General features: G+C 34.0%; 6 protein-coding genes and 1 pseudogene across 6 annotated transcripts; all 7 read right to left on the minus strand.

The window, feature by feature from the left end:
- Positions 1-1,656: 1,656 nt before the first annotated feature.
- LOC114724907 (MLP-like protein 43) lies at positions 1,657-2,215 on the minus strand (annotated as a pseudogene).
- Positions 2,216-4,545: 2,330 nt separating this feature from the next.
- LOC114724913 (MLP-like protein 34) lies at positions 4,546-5,418 on the minus strand. The gene is made up of 2 exons (XM_028911366.1): positions 5,213-5,418; positions 4,546-5,101 (listed from the first exon to the last, which is right to left on the minus strand). Exons 1-2 carry the CDS (start codon positions 5,400-5,402, stop codon positions 4,833-4,835), a joined length of 459 nt encoding a protein of 152 aa, XP_028767199.1. The 5' UTR covers positions 5,403-5,418; the 3' UTR covers positions 4,546-4,832.
- A 2,327-nt stretch (positions 5,419-7,745) lies between these two features.
- On the minus strand, positions 7,746-8,686 carry LOC114724909 (MLP-like protein 34). Its single transcript, XM_028911363.1, has 2 exons — positions 8,413-8,686; positions 7,746-8,301 (listed from the first exon to the last, which is right to left on the minus strand). The coding sequence occupies exons 1-2, from the start codon at positions 8,600-8,602 to the stop codon at positions 8,033-8,035; spliced, it is 459 nt and encodes a 152-aa protein (XP_028767196.1). The 5' UTR covers positions 8,603-8,686; the 3' UTR covers positions 7,746-8,032.
- Positions 8,687-12,996: 4,310 nt separating this feature from the next.
- Positions 12,997-13,906, minus strand: LOC114724908 (MLP-like protein 43). The gene is made up of 2 exons (XM_028911362.1): positions 13,652-13,906; positions 12,997-13,514 (listed from the first exon to the last, which is right to left on the minus strand). Exons 1-2 carry the CDS (start codon positions 13,839-13,841, stop codon positions 13,240-13,242), a joined length of 465 nt encoding a protein of 154 aa, XP_028767195.1. The 5' UTR covers positions 13,842-13,906; the 3' UTR covers positions 12,997-13,239.
- Positions 13,907-16,257: 2,351 nt separating this feature from the next.
- LOC114724903 (MLP-like protein 28) lies at positions 16,258-16,914 on the minus strand. The gene is made up of 2 exons (XM_028911357.1): positions 16,667-16,914; positions 16,258-16,558 (listed from the first exon to the last, which is right to left on the minus strand). Exons 1-2 carry the CDS (start codon positions 16,912-16,914, stop codon positions 16,258-16,260), a joined length of 549 nt encoding a protein of 182 aa, XP_028767190.1.
- A 1,909-nt stretch (positions 16,915-18,823) lies between these two features.
- Positions 18,824-19,520, minus strand: LOC114724904 (MLP-like protein 28). The gene is made up of 2 exons (XM_028911358.1): positions 19,337-19,520; positions 18,824-19,098 (listed from the first exon to the last, which is right to left on the minus strand). Exons 1-2 carry the CDS (start codon positions 19,518-19,520, stop codon positions 18,824-18,826), a joined length of 459 nt encoding a protein of 152 aa, XP_028767191.1.
- A 1,263-nt stretch (positions 19,521-20,783) lies between these two features.
- LOC114724911 (MLP-like protein 28) lies at positions 20,784-21,740 on the minus strand. Its single transcript, XM_028911365.1, has 2 exons — positions 21,495-21,740; positions 20,784-21,304 (listed from the first exon to the last, which is right to left on the minus strand). Exons 1-2 carry the CDS (start codon positions 21,673-21,675, stop codon positions 21,030-21,032), a joined length of 456 nt encoding a protein of 151 aa, XP_028767198.1. The 5' UTR covers positions 21,676-21,740; the 3' UTR covers positions 20,784-21,029.
- Between the last annotated feature and the right edge of the window lie 3,290 nt (positions 21,741-25,030).

Below are 25,030 nucleotides of genomic sequence, written 5' to 3' on the forward strand. Positions count from 1 at the left end.
TAGCCATTTGCAGCTCAGCTGCATTAGCTAACACATATTTATAATATACTGTTTGAATGTTTGTTAAGAATAGTAGACACATATAGGAAAGGGACAATGAAGCAGCTTCATACCTGAGCTAATAATTTGTAAATTATTAGAGTTGGTTGGGGGTACCTTATATTTATGAGGTGTTGATTGAATGCTGAAACTTATGAAAATTTAAAAAACTGGAGATATTTAAGAAGAGGGGGACCATTGCCCCTTCTTTGTCACCTATTTATTAGCTTTTCTCTAACATCTCCATCAAACAGCTGCCCAATCTGAATGACTTGTTCTCATGATCAATCTCTTCAAAGTTCTCCTTGCAAAGTTCCACTAATTATCATTTTAACATACTTAAGATCAAGTAGATTAACCAATATAAACTTTTCACTTATATATAAGTGAATCAGCATGAGAATTATGTAGCGTAAACTAAGCCTAATTTACAATTCATCTTAATTCCTTTGCTATCCCTCCGGCAGGTAATTCTATATTCTGAGCTATTAGTAAACTATATATTCCTGTGTATATACATGCAAATTAATCTCTCGATCGAATAATCTGTTTCGCCCGTAGTATGAATTGTTACAGTAGAGTAAATATTCCATCTCATGCAATGAAGGGAATTGCAATTTGAAGTACGTAATCTACACAGTTTAATAAGGGACAGACCATGTAAAAGAATATATAAATTCAATTAAGGAATTAAAGTGTCAAAAGATATACTACGGTCTTATTTATAAGATCTTGTTTAAAAACTACAAATGAGATCTTATAATTAGGACCGGAAGTAATATGTTGCAGGGACTGAACTCCTTGCTTCCTATATGAAATTACAAGGGATTGCATATCATAGTTTAAATTAGAGAAATAAAACGATTTGATGACAAAACTCACTGCATTATTAAACCAAGAAGCAAAATTTAAACTCTTGCAACTGCTTCATCATAACGGGACACATAATTTTGGTGTGCCAAAGAATGGCAGGATTTTGTGAAAGCTTACCAAATTAGCAGGGGCACATAACTCCTATCTATCGTCACTTTTAATATAGTTGCTATCAAATCTCTTCCTCTTAAATTTGTGTACAATTATAACAATATTTTGGTAACGACTTCCAATAGTTTCCATAAAAAAATTTGTCTTGGTAAACTTTTCTATAGTTACTGCAAATGGACACTTTGAATATCTTGTTTTCTAGGACTCAACCACCTGAGCCAGTAGCCACACACAAGCCTTCCCGTCTAAACCAGCTGAGCTTTCAGAGAATTTATTGATAGAGCTTGGTTGAGATTTATGACAATCATATTGACAGATTTGAGTTTCAACTGGCTTTTAGGATCAAGCTAACATTTAAAATCATAGGGACAAAATATATGATCTCTGCATCACATTAATATAATCAACATATATTTTATAACATAAGCGCACTTACAAAGGTCAAACACTTTAATATACATTAATACATGTGAAGGAATCGCTTCTCTCCCTGCTGGTGGAAGGAAATTCCCATCCTTAGTTATAGGTACCAACATTATAGGTTCACGCACTTTATTTAGATTATAAAAACCCCTCTAATAATAACCACACACAAGCCAAATTACATATATTCCTTCTGTTCGATTTTGAGGGCTATGCCTTTGTGAGATGAGCATCAAGATCCTTGGTAACCGTAGTGACAAAGTCCAAGTAAGCTTGTGGGGGAGGGACTTCCTGGCTGAGCTTCTCATATTCGTAAGTCCATTTGGCAAGGGCACCACTGCCCTTATCGGCCACTTGAAGCTTTGCCTTTAAGCTCTTATACTATTCTCCAATTGCTCCATCAAACAGGTTGAATGTGCATGACTTGTTCTCATGATCAATCTCTTCGAAGCTCTCCTTACAAGTTTCTACCTTACCTTCTGTACTTAAGATCGATCAACATTAGCAAGTGAGCTTAATTAATCAGTACGGGTAGTTTTCGTGTATTTGGTGTGAAAGCTTACCGGCAGTATAAGTCCAGTGCTTAACAGAATCAGAGCCAACGCCGTGCCAGTCTCCCTGATGCACCTTAGTTTCGTGCACTAGATCACTAATGTTCTGAACATGGTGAAGTTGAGTTACGAAGAGGCTGAAGAACTTGGCAGCAGGTGAATGAACCTCAACTTCAGCCTCCAATTTTCCAGAGAGAGCCATTTCTCTTTGATATTGAGCTCAAGATGAAACAAGGAGAGTAATGGATATGTGGCAGGAGAGAGGCTTGTTTGGTGGACCTTAAATAGAACAAACTTTCTTTACTATACCTTAAATGTTGCTTTCTTTGTATGTTCCCTCACGTTTTTCTTAGGGTAAAGAACATTCAATATCTCCTGATTTTTTTTTTTCAAATACATCCAACATCCTAACGTATGGTGCATAACATTTTGATGTTATTTTATCTTTAGTGTGTTTCTGGGACCTTAAATTATAAATAATATTATGACGTTGGATATAATAAAAAATAGCATCATGGAGACGAGATCTATTAAATTCATCATAAATAAGATTAGGCTAATAGATGCACCAGTGATATAGCATAACTAAGGGCCATATGGTTATACTTAAGTTTTTTATTAAAAATAAAATAATTACATCAATATTTAATAATAATGTGATGAACCTGCAATCTACGAAAAATAAACTTTATTAAATGAATGAAATGATGGTTTATAAAAATATATATATTTTTATTCTATGATAATTAAAAAATCCATATAGTTAGCTGAGGATTTATTTTAATTTATATTGCTGTACTTTTGCAGTATTAATTGGTGATTAAGTTGGCTCATCGTTCATTGTGACTGGAACAATAACTTACGGGACGAGAAATAAATTTTCATCACCTATAGGAATCTACGAAAAACAATTCAAACCGATATATGATAAAAATTAAATAGTAAAAATAGATTAAGAAGCACCACCATCTTAAACATGAGAAAACTCCTCAAAGGTAAGAGCAAGAACCGCGGGTCATGTATGTGGACCCATAAAACAACTGTCAACATATAACTATAAAGAGCCTTAATCAAATTCACTAATGAATGCTAACGGTCATAGAACTAAATCAACATTCTTACAAAATTACAGACTAACGGCCTAAGTGTTATTATCGACGCTATAAGGTTGTTGGCAATCCAAGCAACTAATTGATGATCCAATTGTTGAAAATAAGGAGCTAGATGTCTTCAAACCTGCTAACAAACTTATAACCTGATCCAGTAATTAATGAAATTCATATAAAATCCTATCAATATAATGACTATCATAGGAATATACAAGAATGGTTCCCCCCCCCCCCCGGGTCGCAAGATGCGTGCTTTTCTGCCTTTCCTTCTTTTAGCATCCCTTCACTCTCTTGCCCTGATCTAACTTCTGTCCACTTTAAGTGCTGAATATATAATTAATGTGCTTCTAATTCCAGGCCTTCATCCAAATAGAAACTGAGCCCCACTCAACACTAATTGAATCCACTAGTTACGTCCACATGCATTCTGTTTGACGGTTTGTTGAGAACAGCAGATGTATTATTAGAAGGGCAACTGCTGAAATAGAGCTCATCACTTTTAATGTCGTAGCAACAGTACGTGTCGGTGTCAAATGCAGTGTTGTTAATTACTTCTCTAGTCCTGGATATGAGGTATATTTAACTAATTTGATTAGATTAAGTAAATTAGATAAGTTAATTAATTATAAAAAATATGATATGTTTTTTTTCCTAAAACACTATAATCATCTTTCTTAATAGCTCTTCTTCCTCTCTTATTTGAATATGGTTGACGGAGATTTAATAGAGGCAATTTAGAAAAAAAATTGATAAATATGAGAAATAAATCTTACGTTTAGGACTAAGATCAATTCAACAATTAGGTCCTATATTAAGGACCGGAGGATTTGTTAGGAGGTACATTTCCCAGTTGTTGATTCATGTATTTAATTGAATTTATGAAATGACTACACGCTAAAATAATTTTATCCTCTTCAATTCTCGTGTACTGTGTGTCTACTATACGCACCCACACAGATATATATATATATATATATGTATGTATGTATGTATATATAGATCCTTGTATAAAATGAATTGATTAAAACGGCAATGGTTGGCTAAAATTAACACTCCTCATATTTCCTTTTCGTTATATATAAGGCAAAACATGGTAAAGCAGGTCTTTTCCGGGTATGAGATTAAAAAAAATGGTAGGTACCTTAAACTGAATGTCTTCAACAACATAACTCTTTCCTCCTTTTATTATTTACAGTTTTATTAATTTTCTTCGTACAAATTACATATATTAAGAGTGTCAACAATATAGAATGAGCTGTAATAATGAAATTTAATGAATACTAGCAAAATTTTAGCGGCAAGGACTAAATTAAAAAAAAATTGATGTAAATCATAGGGATTTAGTTATAAAGGACTAGTTAAAATTGAATAAAATGACGAAGACAATAAACTTAACTGTCCCATTAACAGAACCAACGGTTCATAACGAAGCACAATGCTAAAAACATCAAGCACACTAGTACAAAATACTAACATAATTACTCGATTTTGCTTTGTCATTAAAGGAACAGAAGTGGTAGCTAATTAATTCATCATGTTTCGGCTTCTGTTTATATTCAGCAGACGCCATAAGTTGTTTACGGCGTCTGGTGCTTATTTTAACACACAAGTATGCATCTTTTTCGCCTAAGAGCGAAACATGCATTCTTATTCTTGGCACACACAGTTGGTTCACATAAAACCCTAACAAAAACCACAGAGCCAAATCCATATTGCTTTTAAAGGGCTATGCCTTTATGAGATGAGCATCAATATCCTTAGTAACCTTAGTGGCAAAGTCCAAGTAGCCTTGTGGAGGAGGGACTTCCGGGCTGAGCTTCTCATACTCGTAAGTCCATTTGGCAAGGGCACCACTTCCCTTTTCAGCGACTTGAAGCTTTGCCTTTAAGCTTTTATACTTTTCTCCAACATCTCCATCAAACAGGTTGAATGTGAGTGACTTGTTCTCATGATCAATCTCTTCAAAGTGCTCCTTGCAGTTCACTACCTTATCTCCTGTATGTAATTAACATACATCAACATTAGCAAAATAAGCGAAATTGATCAAAAACCCTTGAAATTAATCGCATGATGATGGGTAAGGGTATTTGGTAAAAGCTTCGTTACCGATAGTATAAGACCAGTGCTTAACAGAATCAGAGCCAACGCCGTGCCAGTCTCCCTGATGCACCTTAGTTTCGTGCACTAGATCACTAATGTTCTGAACATGGTGAAGTTGAGTTACGAAGAGGCTGAAGAACTTGGCAGCAGGTGAATGAACCTCAACTTCAGCCTCCAATTTTCCAGAGAGAGCCATTTCTCTTTGATATTGAGCTCAAGATGAAACAAGGAGAGTAATGGATATGTGGCAGGAGAGAGGCTTGTTTGGTGGACCTTAAATAGAACAAACTTTCTTTACTATACCTTAAATGTTGCTTTCTTTGTATGTTCCCTCACGTTTTTCTTAGGGTAAAGAACATTCAATATCTCCTGATTTTTTTTTTTTCAAATACATCCAACATCCTAACGTATGGTGCATAACATTTTGATGTTATTTTTATCTTTAGTGTGTTTCTGGGACCTTAAATTATAAATAATATTATGACGTTGGATATAATAAAAAATAGCATCATGGAGACGAGATCTATTAAATTCATCATAAATAAGATTAGGCTAATAGATGCACCAGTGATATAGCATAACTAAGGGCCATATGGTTATACTTAAGTTTTTTATTAAAAATAAAATAATTACATCAATATTTAATAATAATGTGATGAACCTGCAATCTACGAAAAATAAACTTTATTAAATGAATGAAATGATGGTTTATAAAAATATATATATTTTTATTCTATGATAATTAAAAAATCCATATAGTTAGCTGAGGATTTATTTTAATTTATATTGCTGTACTTTTGCAGTATTAATTGGTGATTAAGTTGGCTCATCGTTCATTGTGACTGGAACAATAACTTACGGGACGAGAAATAAATTTTCATCACCTATAGGAATCTACGAAAAACAATTCAAACCGATATATGATAAAAATTAAATAGTAAAAATAGATTAAGAAGCACCACCATCTTAAACATGAGAAAACTCCTCAAAGGTAAGAGCAAGAACCGCGGGTCATGTATGTGGACCCATAAAACAACTGTCAACATATAACTATAAAGAGCCTTAATCAAATTCACTAATGAATGCTAACGGTCATAGAACTAAATCAACATTCTTACAAAATTACAGACTAACGGCCTAAGTGTTATTATCGACGCTATAAGGTTGTTGGCAATCCAAGCAACTAATTGATGATCCAATTGTTGAAAATAAGGAGCTAGATGTCTTCAAACCTGCTAACAAACTTATAACCTGATCCAGTAATTAATGAAATTCATATAAAATCCTATCAATATAATGACTATCATAGGAATATACAAGAATGGTTCCCCCCCCCCCCCGGGTCGCAAGATGCGTGCTTTTCTGCCTTTCCTTCTTTTAGCATCCCTTCACTCTCTTGCCCTGATCTAACTTCTGTCCACTTTAAGTGCTGAATATATAATTAATGTGCTTCTAATTCCAGGCCTTCATCCAAATAGAAACTGAGCCCCACTCAACACTAATTGAATCCACTAGTTACGTCCACATGCATTCTGTTTGACGGTTTGTTGAGAACAGCAGATGTATTATTAGAAGGGCAACTGCTGAAATAGAGCTCATCACTTTTAATGTCGTAGCAACAGTACGTGTCGGTGTCAAATGCAGTGTTGTTAATTACTTCTCTAGTCCTGGATATGAGGTATATTTAACTAATTTGATTAGATTAAGTAAATTAGATAAGTTAATTAATTATAAAAAATATGATATGTTTTTTTTAAAACACTATAATCATCTTTCTTAATAGCTCTTCTTCCTCTCTTATTTGAATATGGTTGACGGAGATTTAATAGAGGCAATTTAGAAAAAAAATTGATAAATATGAGAAATAAATCTTACGTTTAGGACTAAGATCAATTCAACAATTAGGTCCTATATTAAGGACCGGAGGATTTGTTAGGAGGTACATTTCCCAGTTGTTGATTCATGTATTTAATTGAATTTATGAAATGACTACACGCTAAAATAATTTTATCCTCTTCAATTCTCGTGTACTGTGTGTCTACTATACGCACCCACACAGATATATATATATATATATATATGTATGTATGTATATATAGATCCTTGTATAAAATGAATTGATTAAAACGGCAATGGTTGGCTAAAATTAACACTCCTCATATTTCCTTTTCGTTATATATAAGGCAAAACATGGTAAAGCAGGTCTTTTCCGGGTATGAGATTAAAAAAAATGGTAGGTACCTTAAACTGAATGTCTTCAACAACATAACTCTTTCCTCCTTTTATTATTTACAGTTTTATTAATTTTCTTCGTACAAATTACATATATTAAGAGTGTCAACAATATAGAATGAGCTGTAATAATGAAATTTAATGAATACTAGCAAAATTTTAGCGGCAAGGACTAAATTAAAAAAAAATTGATGTAAATCATAGGGATTTAGTTATAAAGGACTAGTTAAAATTGAATAAAATGACGAAGACAATAAACTTAACTGTCCCATTAACAGAACCAACGGTTCATAACGAAGCACAATGCTAAAAACATCAAGCACACTAGTACAAAATACTAACATAATTACTCGATTTTGCTTTGTCATTAAAGGAACAGAAGTGGTAGCTAATTAATTCATCATGTTTCGGCTTCTGTTTATATTCAGCAGACGCCATAAGTTGTTTACGGCGTCTGGTGCTTATTTTAACACACAAGTATGCATCTTTTTCGCCTAAGAGCGAAACATGCATTCTTATTCTTGGCACACACAGTTGGTTCACATAAAACCCTAACAAAAACCACAGAGCCAAATCCATATTGCTTTTAAAGGGCTATGCCTTTATGAGATGAGCATCAATATCCTTAGTAACCTTAGTGGCAAAGTCCAAGTAGCCTTGTGGAGGAGGGACTTCCGGGCTGAGCTTCTCATACTCGTAAGTCCATTTGGCAAGGGCACCACTTCCCTTTTCAGCGACTTGAAGCTTTGCCTTTAAGCTTTTATACTTTTCTCCAACATCTCCATCAAACAGGTTGAATGTGAGTGACTTGTTCTCATGATCAATCTCTTCAAAGTGCTCCTTGCAGTTCACTACCTTATCTCCTGTATGTAATTAACATACATCAACATTAGCAAAATAAGCGAAATTGATCAAAAACCCTTGAAATTAATCGCATGATGATGGGTAAGGGTATTTGGTAAAAGCTTCGTTACCGATAGTATAAGACCAGTGCTTAACAGAATCAGAGCCAACGCCGTGCCAGTCTCCCTGATGCACCTTAGTTTCGTGCACTAGATCACTAATGTTCTGAACATGGTGAAGTTGAGTTACGAAGAGGCTGAAGAACTTGGCAGCAGGTGAATGAACCTCAACTTCAGCCTCCAATTTTCCAGCCAGAGCCATTTCTCACTGATTTCAGCTCAAGAAAAGAAGAGAGCGATATGGATCGGATGGGGTTGGAGATGCTTGCTTGTTGCACCTTAAATACAAGAAACTTTCTCTACTATGCACCTAAAATTTCATTTTCTTTTTTTCTTTTTGATGCAAAAATATTAGGTAGGGTTTGGGCTCAACCCAAGCTAAGGGTAGGGCGCTTAATTTGCTTTTCTTAAGTGATACTAATGTTTTATAATTTTCACGTTTTTCTTATGTACTTTCACGTTTTTCTTTTTGAGATTTTGTCTGTTGTGCATGTCCTGTGTATGTGGGGGATCGGGCTCCAAGCTGAATTTCAAAACATGAAGAAAATCAGATTGTGATAAATGATATCATATAACTAAATTATCAAATGTTAAAAATCTCAACTAAACCCACCATCGTTTGTTGGTCCTATCATCATCCTTTATTTCCTTTGCTTGTAGTATCATTTATGACCTAGCTAACTACTCATGTCCACAGATCGTGGCCTAATATCAGGTGAGCATTCTTGATTTCATGTGCTAAGAGGGCATCCTATGCCGGGTTGATCCTTTTGAGGCCGAAATTAAACTGTGAAATTAAATGGACCTTCGACCAATTGACAAGAATATATATTAGTTAAATCTAATAAATAATTATAATATTATGTCATTATTTTGGATTTTAGAATATTTAACCTCGGCTATACTGATTTTCTTTTAAAAAACCAGATATCTGTTACGCTGACCAAAAACCAAAAAAAAGAAAAAATATCGACTCAATAATGATCAAGTAGAAAATTAATAATTTTTCCACAAATATGACAGAGAATTGGCTTATTATACTAATTAACATTTTTTGTCCGTTATGATACTAGTCAACTGTATGGATTGAATTTGAATATCTTACACTTTTCAAGAATAATTTAAAAGGATTTAACGTATTACATTATTTGTGGCTTCCAAACATAAAATTGTTAGTTTTATAGAAGTTAGTAGTCAAGTTCTGATTGTCTTAAGTTGCGCATAAAATCAACAATTTAAACGCGCCTCCAATATTTTATCTAGAAATGAGAGTATCTACTATAAATTATGTCAACATTAGCTTGCCAATTTGATTTAAATTAAATCAACCATCAATTTTTTTGCCAAGTCAACATCCTTTAACCACATCAAGATATCAGTGATCTAAATCTGAATATTTAATGTCAGTCGTTGTACAAGCGACAACTGTGATTAGGGACCATAAATTATTTTCCATTTTTGGGCAAACAATAAAACGATGTTGATAAATGATAATCCAAGTCTTTATGCGTTGCACAGATAATGAGAAACTATATAGCGCCACACTGCCACAGCGCCAAAACCGTCCATAGAGAAAGAAGATGAAGAATCTTGGGAGAAAATGAACTACAAATATGTTTGGAATATAACTATATAAGCAGTTTGCCATGTTCTCTGCACGTGGTGAATTATATCATTATTTCACACCGTTTCTTGTTGTGCATTATTATTATTCCAGATCAAACTGCAAACTGATATACTACAGGCTCTTAACTGTACAGAAGAAGCCAAATTCAGTTGTATTGGGCGTATCTTGTCTTCCTCCTCCTCACACATTTCACATATAACTTAGGGTTTATGCCATACGAAGATAGGTATCATAATACGGGCCTCCTATGTTGTGATATTTGTGTGGATGTGTCAAAGAAAGGATACTACGTTAATTGGGAATGTGGGCAGATAAAAACAAATTGAACATTAATCATGGACAGATTTTGGAATAGGAAAATCAAATGTTAAATAGTTTTAATGTTATAAATGGATTTTCAATGCCTTAGAGATTTAAAAGTGGCCCATTAAAATCCTAAACCGAAAAATCCTTGAATGCATTGAAGCATTTAAATTGCTGAACGAAAATTCTCTATAATTGTCTAATGGCTTGAAAGGTTTGAAATCCTGGTGCTTTTAAACTTTTTTAATGTATCAAAAGATGATTATGAAATTTAAAACAGAATGCTTTCTTCCTTTGCCTCCAACAGTTCAGATTATGCAATTAAATTATTCAATGATTTTCAACATTCAGAACTGAAATTTTATTATCATTAAGAGGCAAGCAACGTTTAGATCATGGAGGCCTATAAAAAGGTGCTTCAATCTAAAGTTCAAAATATTCACCAAAAAAAAAAATCTAAAGTTCAAAACACACAGCTCTAGAGTTTTCGAGCTCCTCTCTTACCCCTCTTGTGTGTTTTTTTACCTGCTGAGTTTATTATTATCTTATGTTGTTCTGCTCACCCTGTTTCACACGAAGAATTTGTTCAATCCTGGGGAGTGCCGCATTCTCATCTGTCGGTGGTTACGGAATAGCTCTTAAAGACAGTATCCTTAGAACGTGACTCGGATTAATTGTTTCTTTGCAGGTGCTACTGCTAATATCCTCACCTCATATTATTGTAGTTTCAAATTCAAATAGGCCTTATCAACCCATCTAACTATTTAATTTATATTAAGCATTCAACAAGTCATCATCATATGACTTTTGGAACCCAATTAGAAACGATATTAGCTATATCTATTTGTGTTATTTAATTAGGGAATATAGGAAGTAGTCGCAGGTGCATTTTATTTACTGGTATTAGCTTAGCTACGTGCAAATGCTCGCATATATAGCTGACAAAGTCATGCTCTGTTTGGCAATCGGCACACCAACTTGATTACCCACAACATATGGGCAACTTAGCATGTGTTTGGATCTCCGTTTTGAGATCAAAACATGCATTGGAATGTGCAAAACGTGAGTTGGTGGCATGTTTGAAGACAAATGTTCGTTTGGATTAACTTTTTCTCAATATGACTTACAGCAGTAAAAGCATAGTACCGTGGAAGCCACAAGATGCTACGGTCAACGGTGGAGAAGTCATTTTAGCGTTACTGGTCTTCTGAAAATTTTACCCCTTCTCTCTCATGCCTCTTTCCCATTATCTCTCTGGCCAAGAACGTCTCTGGCTCATGAGTATCTTTCGAATCTCTGGTTTTCAACCACCAGGCTCGCGATTGTCCTTTGTCTTTGGTCTTGATCAGCCACCTAGTTCGCAATCGCCTTCCCGTTCCTATTTCTCGCCCCAGAAGAATGATGATGGTTTGCTGTATTTTTTTGGAGTGTGGCAGCTTATGGTGATGATTCAAGGAAGAAAAGGCGAAGGCGTATGAATGAGGATGAAGATGGCGACCTCCCTTCTCCTCTAAATTGCCCGATGGAATTTGCAAACAATTTACCCTCATGCTTTCATTCACAACACCCCGTTTTTGTGGTCATTCCCTTTTATTATTTATTTTTTCTTTTTCTTTGCAGTTTTTTTTTTCCTTATCTTCTTTCTTCAAAGACCTGCTTCAGTGTACAATAGCTTTAATGTCTTGATGAGGTTGCCAACTTAAGCATGCATCAACGTCCGTAACTTTTGTTTTGATCGATTGGGGTTGGGATACAAGTTGATTAGTTTGATCTAATTTAATTTATGTTTAGATAAATGTTTATAAAATGTTAGTTTGACAGAAGTTTGCTTGGATGATTCATTGAAAGGTTAATTAGTTTCAAAATGTTTATATCTAAAAAAAAAGCCAAAAACAGAAAAAAATTGTTTTAATTTTAATATATAGTTGAAGCTATTGTACACACCCAACAGATCTCCCTGTATCACTTTGAATGTGACCCATAGGTCTATTATACGCCCAAAACATCAATTGCCATATGTAGCTATAACCAAACCTTTTTAGTGCGTGAAATGGAAGAACAGCCACACAGTAGGAAGATCATATGCAGAAAAATAGAGTAGTGATCAGACTGGTCGGGGAAAAAACAAAAGACTTTGTATGATGTCAAGCGAGGTAAAGGCAACCTCATGTGTTTTGCTTGAAAATTCAAAATATTCTTAACTCAAATTCAGAATTTTTTTTAAAAATAATAGTAAAACTACCACAAATTTGCTTCGTTATTTTTTTTTCCTTGTAAAAGCAATGGCTTATTGTACTAATATAACATACTCTAGTTCACTTGACGATATATATATATATATATATATATCTAGTTATTGTGCTTACAAAAAGTGTTTTATCTGCACGCGTGTGCGCGCGCACATATAATTTTATTGGATACAGATTAATTATTTCAAATTTAAGATCAACTACTAAAATATTTAATTGAAGACAGTTTTTTTTTTTTGGGTGAACATAATAAGGAGTCGACCCGGCCCACTGACATTAGAGATCATCAACGAGTTGTAATTCTGCATTCATGTTAATTAATTATATCATCGCTCCTGTAGAATAGGCAAAGTCGATCGACTGATTATTTTTAGCCAATGAAGTAAAAAAAAAAAAAATTTCAGGGGATCATGGAAATGTATCATTAATAGGCCATAAGATCACTCGCACCATTTTCATTTATACCTAATATAACCAACATCTCGTCATTAAGCACACGAATCAAAGATCAAACACTTTATTACACGCATCTTTATTTAATTTTCGGCACCAATAACGACATTATAGATGAGTTCACACGCTTGGCTAATATAATTAATTATAGATAGATTCCCTTTTTCCTGAAGAAGCAAAACATGAAGCCGTAGTTTTATTTGATGTTTATGCTTTTAAAAGATGAGCATCGATATCTTTAGTGGTCTTAATGACAAAGTCCAAGTAGGCTTGTGGAGGAGGCACATCCTCATGGAGCTGCTCATACTGGTAAGTCCATTTCGCAACGGCCCCATTATTAATGCCCCTTTCAACCGCCTCAAGCTTAGACTTTAAAGTCTTGTACTTCTCACCAACATGTCCATCAAAATTGTTGAACGTGATCGACTTCTTCTCTCGATCAATCTCTTCAATGTGCTCCCTACAAGTTTCCACCTTACCATCTGTAATAATGATCGTCAATAATGCTTACTAAATAAGTGAACCATATATGAGTGAAGCATTAGATACTGCATGGAGAGAAAATTAATTTGAAACAACGAAAGGACTGAAGAATGAATTGACTATGAGGAAGGCTTACCGACGGTAAAAGTCCAGTGCTTGACGTGATCAGGACCAACGCTGTGCCAGTCTCCTTGGTGCACCTTAGTTTCATGGACGTGATCGGTGATGTTCTGAACATGGTGAAGTTGAGTTACAAGGAAGTTGAAGAACTTATCAGCAGGCGAATGGATCTCAACTTCACCCTCCAAGGTACCGGCGAGAGCCATGCCTCTATGTCTCTGATAGCTAGCTAGCAAGCTACAGAGATAAGGACAGAGATGTGGAAGATATGCTTGCTTATTGGACCTTAAATAGAAGAAAGTTTCTCCCAGTGCTGATCAGGTGGTTAATAATGTCGACTTAACCCAATTTCTCAATCTCTCTCACGAATTCTCGTGCTTACTAGCTAGATTTTTCTACTTGGTGCATATATTTTGTCTTCCCTATCAAAATATTATAACCTCTGAGTAATATAAGAGCTTATTTGATATTAATTTAGTCCTAAATATAAGACCTCAATTTACTTTATCTTTTATTTTTGTTCTTTTTTTTTTTTAAATAGTCCTTGTAGTAGTTACACATGTTAAAAATTTCATCAAATCACAATTTTAGCTAATATATATGATTAGTAAGGGTATTCTCGGAAAGACAACACCTATTTATAATAAGTAACTAACTTAACTAATTTTCTTAATCTCCGTAACTAGGTTTTATATTAAGAACCGAAGGTAGTACTATTTCTTTTCCCAATCTAGGAATGAAACAGAGCCATGTAAAAATTATATTGTTTGGCTTTGATGTTACATGATTAATTTTTGAAGGCGACAACTCAATATTTCATTAATTAGATTAGTAATGGGTTTGATGGTACGTGATTAATGGAACATGTGGTGAGATGTGGGACTGTATAAAGGCGGAGAAGGATGATGATGGAGAGTGGGAGGGAGGGAGTGGTGCTCAACAAGACACATGGTTGCAGCATGCTTTTATTAGCTTGGGGCCATTTGCTTTTCGATAGGGTCAACAAATATCATTCAGTTATTAAAATTAGTAATTTTATGTGATGGTTAATGTGAGTTAAATTAACCTTATGGCCAACGAATAATATAATTACTTTAAACCAGCGGCTCTGCGTTTTAAACCTTGTTTTGGTTGGATGGATCTGGTACACATTATTTTTCCCCTCCTCATCATTTGTTCCAACATTATTTATGATTTGATTAATCTTTAAATATGAACCGCTCAACTTGTCTCCTTGGTCTCAAGGCCAGTACAAAAGCAAGGCTTTATATGAAAACACAAAAGGTTAATTCGAGAAGGGAGGGGTAGATAGGATGACACGAATGTCGATCGAATGGTCTCAATGACAAGGCTAATCAAAATAATTGGTGGCCGACAAATTGAATGATTTTTGCCCCCATGGGTTACATGTGGAGGGTTGGAGTTTGATTTCTATCCAAACATCATCCTACTCTTATCACCTAAGATAATTTCACGCGATTATTGGTCAGTTGTGATTGTACTTCCTATTAAAGTGAAACAGTCAGATTCGGTTGTATTCAAGAGAAAAAGAAAAAACACATTACAGGAAAAAAAAGGATTTGGCGTATCTCCCTCAACATTATTATCTTTCAACCTGCTAAACTTAAACACTTGTCGTATATTATTTTTAGTTCTTAATATAAAAGCTATACATATAATTTATTTCAAGATATTAAAAAAATTTGTTAAATTAGTTATTTATAACAAATATATATTGACTTTTTAAAATTATCTTCCTTAATCGTGTATGCTGGAACTAGCTCTTGGTGAGAACTCTTTACACTCAATAGGAATATTTTGACAAACAATTATAAATTTGGAAAATAAATTGAATTGATATCTTATATTTATAACTAGATTTAATTTAAGTTCCAGCTCTTATACTAATTAAGGATGCATCCTTTCCTGGAATGCTAAATATCTTCCATTCTGTAATTTGATTCTTAGCTAACCTTACTCTGACCTGGCCTGGCGGGAGGCATCTTTGGGCTAGGCTTGGTCACTCGATTGAGATGATGTCCAGCCTATGAACTCTCTGTTTGTGTCCGCGTCTCTATTTATATTTCCAATTGGTCATATATAATTGTTACAAAATAAGTGGACGAAAAGAGAGACATCAGATTTGGTTTCAAAGCAATCTACTGGGTGCTTCTATTTAGACACAGTAAATACCTTACAAGAGAGAAGAAAGAGGATCATTCAATTAACATATTTCATTGTATTTCTACTCATATTGGTCATCCCTATTTATAGAGTGGATGATGCGATATTTATTTATATCCCATATCCACCGTTTGAATAATAAATAGGTTAGTGTAATCGATATTAGAAACATTTCTCAATCACTTATAATATCTTAGTTTATCCGAAATACAACAATAATAAATAAAGCATATATATATTGAAGAGGTGGCTCATGTAAAGCGCGCCGTTAAACTCATTTTCTTATAAGTACAGCAAAACACAAAGATACACGCATCGGGGAAAAGAGAAGCTGACAAAGTCAACTTTTATTTGACACACAAACTTGTTCAAGCAGTAGGGCAGCTTAATTACGAGCAAGAGATCAAGATGGAGTAATAATTATGAATTGGAAGGTCTCTAGATGAGGTTGCTGACATAAACATCAACGTCTTTGGAGACTTGAATGGCAGTTTCCATCAAGGAGGCTGGATCTGCAGTGTCTGAACTTGGCTTCTCATATTCAATGGTCCAATGCAATACGCTTCCCGACAGTACATTTGGAGTTAGTTTAAGATAAACCATGAAGCTATTATACACATCCAACAGATCTCCCTCTATCACTCTGAACGTCATTGATAGGTCTACTAAGTTTATGCTTTCCACCACCAGCTTAGCTACTTGTGGTGTACCATCTGATTTAAGAGTGTTAATCACAGTGCTGATGAAATTAGGATCAAGATTTCATATTATAAGATTAACTGCAGGTTTCAGCTTCATGGATGAGAATTAAATTGAAATTAGTGTTAAGATTCAAAAGGAATCATACATATGTACGTGAAGCAGTAATGTAAAAGGTAGAGAGTGAAGTTGAAGGTGGCTTTCACCTAGCAGGGTATAATGAGAGAGGAAGACGAAGCCTGAAGTGCCCCATTCACCTTCAACAATTTCAATGCCTTGTATAATCTCAGGTGAGATTGTGAGAAGCTCATATATTCTGGTCGAAAATATTTCAAGAAACTTCACAGCTGAAGTATTGAGTTCAAGATCTGCCTCCAGACTGCTAACCACAGACATCTCTCTCTTTCTCTCTCACAACTTAGATTTCACTTGCGTGTAATAAGAAGACGAATGGTTGGGGAAGATTGGTGTTATTCAACGTCCCTTAAATACGTACGAAATCTGTAATGCATTCTGGTCCTTGGGAGGATATATTATTGTTGGTTAGCTAATCGAAGATGTGGGGGAATGACGTTTCTTATATCTTTTATTACATTATCCGTATTTTTTCATTTTTATAATATAGAATACATGTATAAAATTTATGTCATGTCAGAAAAACTCTTGTTTGATAGATCGCAATTATTGAAGAAAATATCATTAAATTTTAACAAAATGATTGATTTGTTCAGCTGAACGAGTCCAGGGCCAACGGAAAAAAAACGTTTTAGCAATGACTTTTGTAGCACCTGAAAATAAAATCGTTGCTAAAAGAAGTGTCGTAGCAATTTCTTTTACGTAGCTGTTATAATCTTGAATAAAATAATAGTGAGGGATTAACTATTAGGTCTGCGAAAATCAATATAATTATATAATTAGGTCCCAAAAGTAAACAATCTTCAGTTATAATTATTAGTAGAATAGTTGCAAATTACACGTTACAAAGTTGAAAATAAAGAAGTATATTAATTATAGAGAGAGAGAGAGGGTACATCAAAAAAGAGAGAGAGACAGAGAGAGAGATGTCTGTGGTTAGTTTTCTGGAGGCTGATGTTGAGCTCAAGACTTCAGCTGTGAACGTTCTTGACTTCTTGAAATATTCTCGACCAGATTATATATATATATATATATATATGAGCTTCTCACTAGCTATTTCCCCTGACATCGCACAAAGACTTGAACTTGTTGAAGGTGAATGCGGTACTGTAAGCTTCCTCTTCCTCGCTCACTATATATACCATAGGTAAGTGATTGAATTCTAATTATTGCTTCACTGAAGAATTCTTTTGAAAATCTTAAACACTATATATAGTCGTCCATATAGAGTTAAAATTAACCAGTTATGCTTTTTTGTGGGAAAACGTACACGGATGGGAAACCACAGGTGGTTAAGGAGATGGTGGAAAGTATAAACATAATCACAAGAGCTATCAGTCACATTCAAAGTGATAGAGGGAGATCTGTTGGAGATACACGACAGCTTCAAGTTTCTTCTGAAGCTGACTCCAAACGTTTTGTCGGGAAGCGTTTTAAATTTGACCTCGGAATATGATCAGAAGCCAGACGATGACACTTCAGACCCAACCTCCTTGCTTCAAGCTGTTATTCAATTATCCAAAGACGCGGATGCTTATGTTAGCAACCTCATCTAGGCATACATTAATAATTATTTGCTTTCTTGCTTACTCTCATGAGCTGCCCCTCTCTAATTATAACTAATTAATGAAGTTTGTGTATCAAATAAAAGTTGACTTTCTCGCCTTCTCTTTTCCCGGCTGCGTATATCTTTGCATTGCTATATATATTTAGGAAGAGCGGTCAAATCATTCAATGTATTATACTATTATTATACGTCACTGCATATTTTGAATGACTTTTTAAATTGATTTTCATATTTTGCTTTAGTCATAAACTTAACTCTCTTATTATGTTGCCGAGAATTTGCAGTAAATTGCGTATTTTTAATTAACCTACCTTTTAACTTATAAAAACCCACTTTCTTTTTGTTTTTCACTTTTCACTTTAGCTGAATTTGTGATATCCTATTCCAGATATGCTATAATCGTACGTGAATTTATAGAGGAACTCGCATATATAAAAATTAAATTATACAAGCAGATGCGCTTGTTCATGTCAAGCGCGGTAACAAACAGAATGTAATAAACATACACGCATATATATAGGAAACAGCGGACAAAGTCAACTTTTATTTGACAGACGCCAACCTTAATTGAGTATATACGTATTACATGGTTTTAAGTAATGTCTAGATGAGGTTGGCAACGTGAGCATCAACGTCTTTGGAGAGTTGAATAACCTCTTTCATCAGCGAGGTTGGATCTGCAGTGTCATCGCTTCGCTTCTCATATTCCATAGTCCAGTGCACTACGCTTCCCGACAGTACATTTGGAGTGAGTTTCAGAATAAATTTGAAGCTATCGTACACATCCAACAGATCTCCCTCTATCACTTTGAATACGGCTGATAGGTCTATTAAGTTTATGCTTTCCACCACATCCTTAGCCACTTGTGGCATCCCATCTGTTGTGTACACATACATATATAAGCAAAAGATCTTTTGTGTAATCAAGTGTAAGCAAACACGAAGGAACAAGATTATATAATCACGCCCGCCCTCAAAACAAGATTTCATAATGATCACGCGCGCGCGCGCGCGCACACATATATAACTGGTTTCAACTGCATATATGGGCAGCATTAAGGCCTAAAAGAAATCATAATAAGCGACGTTGTGATTTGAAAAATAGAGTGACGTTGCCTGACCTAACGTGTAGTTGATGACGAAGGAGAAGCCTGCAGTGCCCCATTACCAGAAACAATTTCAACACTTGAACGATGTCAGGGGAGATAGTGGCAAGCTCATATGTTTTGGTGGAAAATATCTGCAGAAACTTCGAAGCTGAAGTTTGGAGTTCAACATCTGCCTCCAAAGCACTCACCATCTCTGATCTCTCTCTCTCTCTCTCTCACTTCAATTAGATCGCAGACAAGACAATACTTGCAACGTAAAAAGATGACAAATGCTTGTGGAAAGCATTGGGGTCCTACGATGGCCTTTATTTGCATATATAGAAAACACCATATGTGATGCGTGTTGGGGGATATATATTTTGTAGGTTATTGGTTGAAAAGATCATATTTAATTAATTACCCCCTCTTCTTTTTCTAGGCTGAATATTAGGGGTTTTGTTATTTTATAATAATAATAATTATTATTATTATTATAGTGGGAACTCGGAATGAATCAGCCGTAGTAAAATTATCTTGATTTAGCCCTTCCATATAGTCTCTTTGAGAATACTTGAGAGATTTTCCTACTATTAAAAATTAACAATTTCAATCCCAGAGGATTTGCATGCGTTTACCCATGGCACAAGGTTTTAATGGCTAAACTCAAACCCAGTTCTTAAAATTTTTACACAACTCACCCAGAATGAAATACACAGGATTCTTACACTAGATAACGCTTGTGTGGGTTTTTACAATGAGTATCACTAGATAACGCTTGTGTGGGTTTTGTCCCCGCCTCATGAGTTTGTTGTTTACTTGTTTTTTCTTAGTCATATTTCATTTAATGAAAGAAAGTCACGCATTTATCATATTTACGGAGACTCGCGTAATTTTTTAATTCAACCAAGACTTTGATGTATTGTATTTGTATACCATATAATATATTATATATATTAATTGGTTGGTGGTTAGCTCATATCAAACTTTATTATCATTTCATATAATATTATATAATAGTATCCTAGGCAAATCATATCACATTTATGATAATTAATTTACTTATTTAATTTTCTTAAACTAATCAGATTAATTATGATGGCCCCAAAATCTCGACTAAACCCACTGCCGTTCACAAAGTGACAAATTAAAGAATTGTGTGGGGAGACGAATTTGTTTGAAAAAAGACCTTCTCCAAAGGAGCAAAAACATAAACGTGTGGAGTGCAACACAAAAATCAAAGCTATGGTGGGAACGGGTGAGAAAAGGAGGATTAATAGAGGATTGGAACAAGGCAAATTATATATTTGGACTAAACAAGAAGAATAATGACTAACACCTTAACAAGACTAACTTTTTTATATGTCAGTTGAAAACCTTTGTCTTTGGTTGATATTTGAAAATTAATTTCCTAAACTACCTCTTGTCTATATATAAGTTAGAGATTTTGAAAAGTTAAGTCGGCAATTCCGCAAGGCTCAGCTGAAATGAAATTCAATCCATTCATACTTCAATGTTAAAAAGCACTGTATGTAAGTTGAAAATGCCAGAAGAATGAACACACTGACATGCGCTTGTTGATGTGAAGCGCTGTAACAAGAACAGAATATAATAAGCACACACGCATGTGGGCGCGCGCAACAGTTGACAAAGTCAACTTTTATTTTACAGACTCATACACCAACCTTAATTAATACACGCGCATTAAAGTAAGTAATGTCTAACTAAATGAGGCCGCTAACGAAGGCATCAACATCTTTTGAAACTTGAATAACCTCTTTCATCAACGAGGTTGGGTCTGCAGTGTCATCGCTTGGCTTCTCATATTCCAAAGTCCAGTGCACTACGCTGCCCGACAGTACATTCGGAGTGATTTTCAGAATAAACCTGAAGCTATTGTACACATCCAACAGATCTCCCTCTATCACTTTGAATGTTATTGATCGCTCTATTAAGTTTATGCTTTCCACCACCTCCTTCGCTACCTGTGCTGTTCCCTCTGTGTCCATGCATGTACACATAAACATAAAAGGATCATATTAAAAAGAATTGTCAATTCATCACCCTGATGAAAACAGGATTTCATATTAATCGTATATAACTGGTTTCAACTGCATCAAGAGAGGAAAGAAATCATAAGGGAAGCAGTAATTTCAAAAGCAGCTAGAGAGTGATGGATGTTGGCTGACCCACGGTGTAATGCACGAGGAAGGAGAAGCCTGCGGTGCCCCAGTCACCGCCAATAATTTCGAGGCTTTGAATGATGTCGGGGGAGATCGTGGCAAGCTTGTATGTTTTGGTCGAGAATATCTCCAGAAACTTCAAAGCTGAAGTTTGGAGTTCAACATCTGCTTCCAGAGTACTCACCATATCTCTCTCACTCCGATTAGATTGCACGGAAAGAACAATACTCACAATGTAACAAGATGTCAAGTTCTTGTGGATACTATTGCTATCCTACAATGACCTTTATATAACAAAATTCGTGATGTGGATATATTTGTGTAGGTTAGTTTTGAATATCATTTTTAATTTCCCACTCTTCTTTTTCCCGGCTGCATATTAGAAGTTTTGTCATTTTATAACATTTCCTCTCATCTATATAACAGTTTTACTTAGTTAATTTGAATAGATTGGAAAAGTCAAACATCTCTCTAAGATATCTATATATAACGTTATATTATATTAATTTATAAATTAAGTAAATTAATTTTAGAAAATATGATAAATACGGGAGATAAAACATTTTTTTATATTAATATCCTATATTTAAGATGAGATTTAACTTCCCGACTATATTATATATTATAGGCTGTGTGTGTTTACCCATGGCACAAGGTTTTCATGGCTGAACTCAACCCCAATTCTCAAAATTTTTACACATCAAGTCACTCAGAATGAAGTTGTTAAATTAAAAAAAAATGCTCGAATGCTTGCATATCCAACTCTTTGAATAATTCTCTCTGTTTTTTTAAATCAATTTTTATCGGTGTCCACTTTTTTTTAATCAATAATGCTCGACCAATGTTAATTATTGAGGTTACGGTCACACAAGCGATGGATCATATTAATTTAGAAATGTTAAAATTTTATAATGTTCAATATTTTTTGGCCGGAATTATAATATTATAATCAAATTATGTTTTAGCCATCTCAGATACAATATTAAATTCCAAGCAATTATTATACATGAAATTAAAAATATTCTTTTTTATTTCTTGACCAGATAATCAGAATGCAGTTTCACGTGTTATGAAGTTCCATCGTTGATGTTGGCCACATGAAAAAGTTCCCGGCCTCACTGATATTATGTTAATTAGTCATCATTATCGAATGATTAGCCAACAACTCACGCTATTTATTTTTTATTTAAAAAATCACAGCTGAGATTACTATATGCAATTTGCTGTCTGAAAAATCTGATTATTTAAGTGAGATTATTATTTTAGTGTTATCCACTTCTAATGGATGTGATATTTCTCACTATATGACAAAGATATTATTATAAAAACTGAAACAAAAATGCTTGTGTGGTCTTTTTAATTTCCCCGCCTGGGTGTGTTGTTTGAATTTCGTTTACAAAAACGGCAGACGAAAGTAATGTTTTTTTCACGTTGATAATAATTTATTATTATACTACTGTTAAATATTGGTAATCAATATATCTTTATTTATTTATTTATTTTCCAAAAATATCATGAAAAATAAAAAAATCAGGAAAAAGCCCCCTATTAAAAATTCTGTACTCAGTGTGTGCAGAATTTGCAGAGTCCAGTACTCTCTATGTATAAAAATTTACCAGATCACTCACACTAATAAAACTTTGAATGAAAGACTTCTCCGCAATTTTCCCCCAAAACAATTGAATCAGGTAAAAGAAACTCCATTTTCTGTTAAATAAGACGTTTGATTTAGGCGGTGGATGTGGCTATACTTATTGGATAAAGACTACCATATCCGTGACTAAAGAGCTGTATGCATACATCTCAACCGAAATACTCATATTTAAATTTAAATTGATGATAGTTGCTACTCTCCCTCCATCCTTTTTTTTTTTATAATAATTAACAATCACTGTCCTTTCCTTGTTCCCAAATATAAGTAGCATTTACAAACTATCTTAAATTTTTGTAATTAATTTTCTATTTTGCCGATATTAAATACTTATTTTAATGGTTAATATATATATTACCTGAAACATTATCTTCTAGATAATTAATGTTCTGAAGATTATATTTTAATATAATTTCTCTTCATTACATATTTTCATTCTCTAACAATTCTCTTTATTATAATAATTTTATTATTCTCTTTCTTATACTTTCTCCTTATAAATAAGGACATATAATTTGTCAAAAAATTTTCAATTTTAACACATTAAGATTTAGTGCAAGGTTGCTCACAGAAGGAGTAATTATTAAGATTGATTGTGGGGCTAGTTAGAGAAATCCATCATGATTGAGATTTTGAGGGATTTTCCCGACATGGTAGTTGAACTTTAAAACACTGGAAATTCGCATAAAATTAATGCAAGTAGGATAAGACGACAACGAAATCTCCACTAAATCCACGCCATTCACAAAGTGACAAGTTAAAAGAATTATATGGAGAGACAAATTTGTCTGAAAATTAAAAACGACCTTCCAGATAACCGAAAACACAAATGTGTGGTGTGCATCCCGACGAGAGATCAAATCTATGGTGGGAACGGGTTAGAGAAGGAGGATTTGATGATTAGAACAAGACAAATGCTCCTCCGGTCCTTAATATAAGGCTTATTTAACTAATTTAATTAGATTAAGAAAGTTAGGTAAGTTAGTTAAGTAGAAGAAAAATGACACATTTTTCCTAAAACACCATAATCATCTTTTTTAATACCTTCTCTTTCTCTTTTACTTGATTATGGTTGAGGGAGCATCTATAGGGGTAATTTAGAAAAAATTGATAAATATGAGAAATGGATCTTATATTTAGGATCAAAATCAACTCAACAATTAGGTCCTATATTAAGAACCGGAGGAGTATTATATATTTGGACTAATAAAAATAATAATGACACATTCATTGTGAGGACATTTTAGTTCAATAATACTACTTCCATTCTTTAACATAAGAACTAGTTTGATATTCAATTTGATTTTAAATATAAGATCACAATTCACTTTGTCTCTTATGTTAAAGGTTTCTACAAATGGTAGTTTTAGCTAATACACATGATTAACATTGATAGTTTAAGGAAGACAACATCTATTTATTAGAAATAATTAACTTAACTAATTTTTTTAAATATATTCAAATTAGTTAACTAGTTCTTATATTAAGAATTGGATGTAGTATTACATACTATGCTTATACTACTCTTAAATTTTTTTAAAGTATGAGACTGCTGGCGAGTTTAGACTCTCTGTAAATATCACAAATGCAGGAGTTCCTTTCATAGTCTTATTGGGTGTTGGATGATAAAGAAAAAATACTCCAAACTTTTCATATACATGTCAATTGAAATCATTGGTATTTTATTGATATTTGGAAATCAATTTACTAAAATACCCTTCTTTATGTTTAAGTTGGAGATTTTAAAAAGTTAGGTTGGAAATTCCGAAGGGGCTCAGCTGAAATCGATGACTTTCAATTAGTTCATGTTTTAATTTTAAAAATGCTACATGCTAAGTTAAATCAGCAATGCATGTAAGTTGAAAAAATGTCAGGAGAATGAATATAAAAA

The sequence above is a fragment of the Neltuma alba genome, unplaced genomic scaffold (genome assembly GCF_004799145.2).
Source record: "Neltuma alba isolate B1F8T4 unplaced genomic scaffold, ASM479914v2 tig00012202_pilon, whole genome shotgun sequence".
Lineage (NCBI taxonomy): Eukaryota > Viridiplantae > Streptophyta > Magnoliopsida > Fabales > Fabaceae > Neltuma > Neltuma alba.

Bases quoted from the DNA above. Each gene is read 5' to 3' on its own strand.
- LOC114724908 (XM_028911362.1), bottom strand. From the start codon at position 13,841: ATGGCTCTCGCCGGTACCTTGGAGGGTGAAGTTGAGATCCATTCGCCT. The intron at 13,515-13,651 runs GTAAGCCTTCCT...TCATTATTACAG, and splicing joins GCACTGGACTTTTACCGTCG to ATGGTAAGGTGGAAACTTGT.
- LOC114724913 (XM_028911366.1), bottom strand. From the start codon at position 5,402: ATGGCTCTCTCTGGAAAATTGGAGGCTGAAGTTGAGGTTCATTCACCT. The intron at 5,102-5,212 runs GTAACGAAGCTT...AATTACATACAG, and splicing joins GCACTGGTCTTATACTATCG to GAGATAAGGTAGTGAACTGC.
- LOC114724903 (XM_028911357.1), bottom strand. From the start codon at position 16,914: ATGTCTGTGGTTAGCAGTCTGGAGGCAGATCTTGAACTCAATACTTCA. The intron at 16,559-16,666 runs GTATGATTCCTT...TAATTTCATCAG, and splicing joins TTACTGCTTCACGTACATAT to CACTGTGATTAACACTCTTA.
- LOC114724904 (XM_028911358.1), bottom strand. From the start codon at position 19,520: ATGGTGAGTGCTTTGGAGGCAGATGTTGAACTCCAAACTTCAGCTTCG. The intron at 19,099-19,336 runs GCAACGTCACTC...TGTACACAACAG, and splicing joins TCAACTACACGTTAGGTCAG to ATGGGATGCCACAAGTGGCT.
- LOC114724911 (XM_028911365.1), bottom strand. From the start codon at position 21,675: ATGGTGAGTACTCTGGAAGCAGATGTTGAACTCCAAACTTCAGCTTTG. The intron at 21,305-21,494 runs GTCAGCCAACAT...GCATGGACACAG, and splicing joins CCTCGTGCATTACACCGTGG to AGGGAACAGCACAGGTAGCG.
- LOC114724909 (XM_028911363.1), bottom strand. From the start codon at position 8,602: ATGGCTCTGGCTGGAAAATTGGAGGCTGAAGTTGAGGTTCATTCACCT. The intron at 8,302-8,412 runs GTAACGAAGCTT...AATTACATACAG, and splicing joins GCACTGGTCTTATACTATCG to GAGATAAGGTAGTGAACTGC.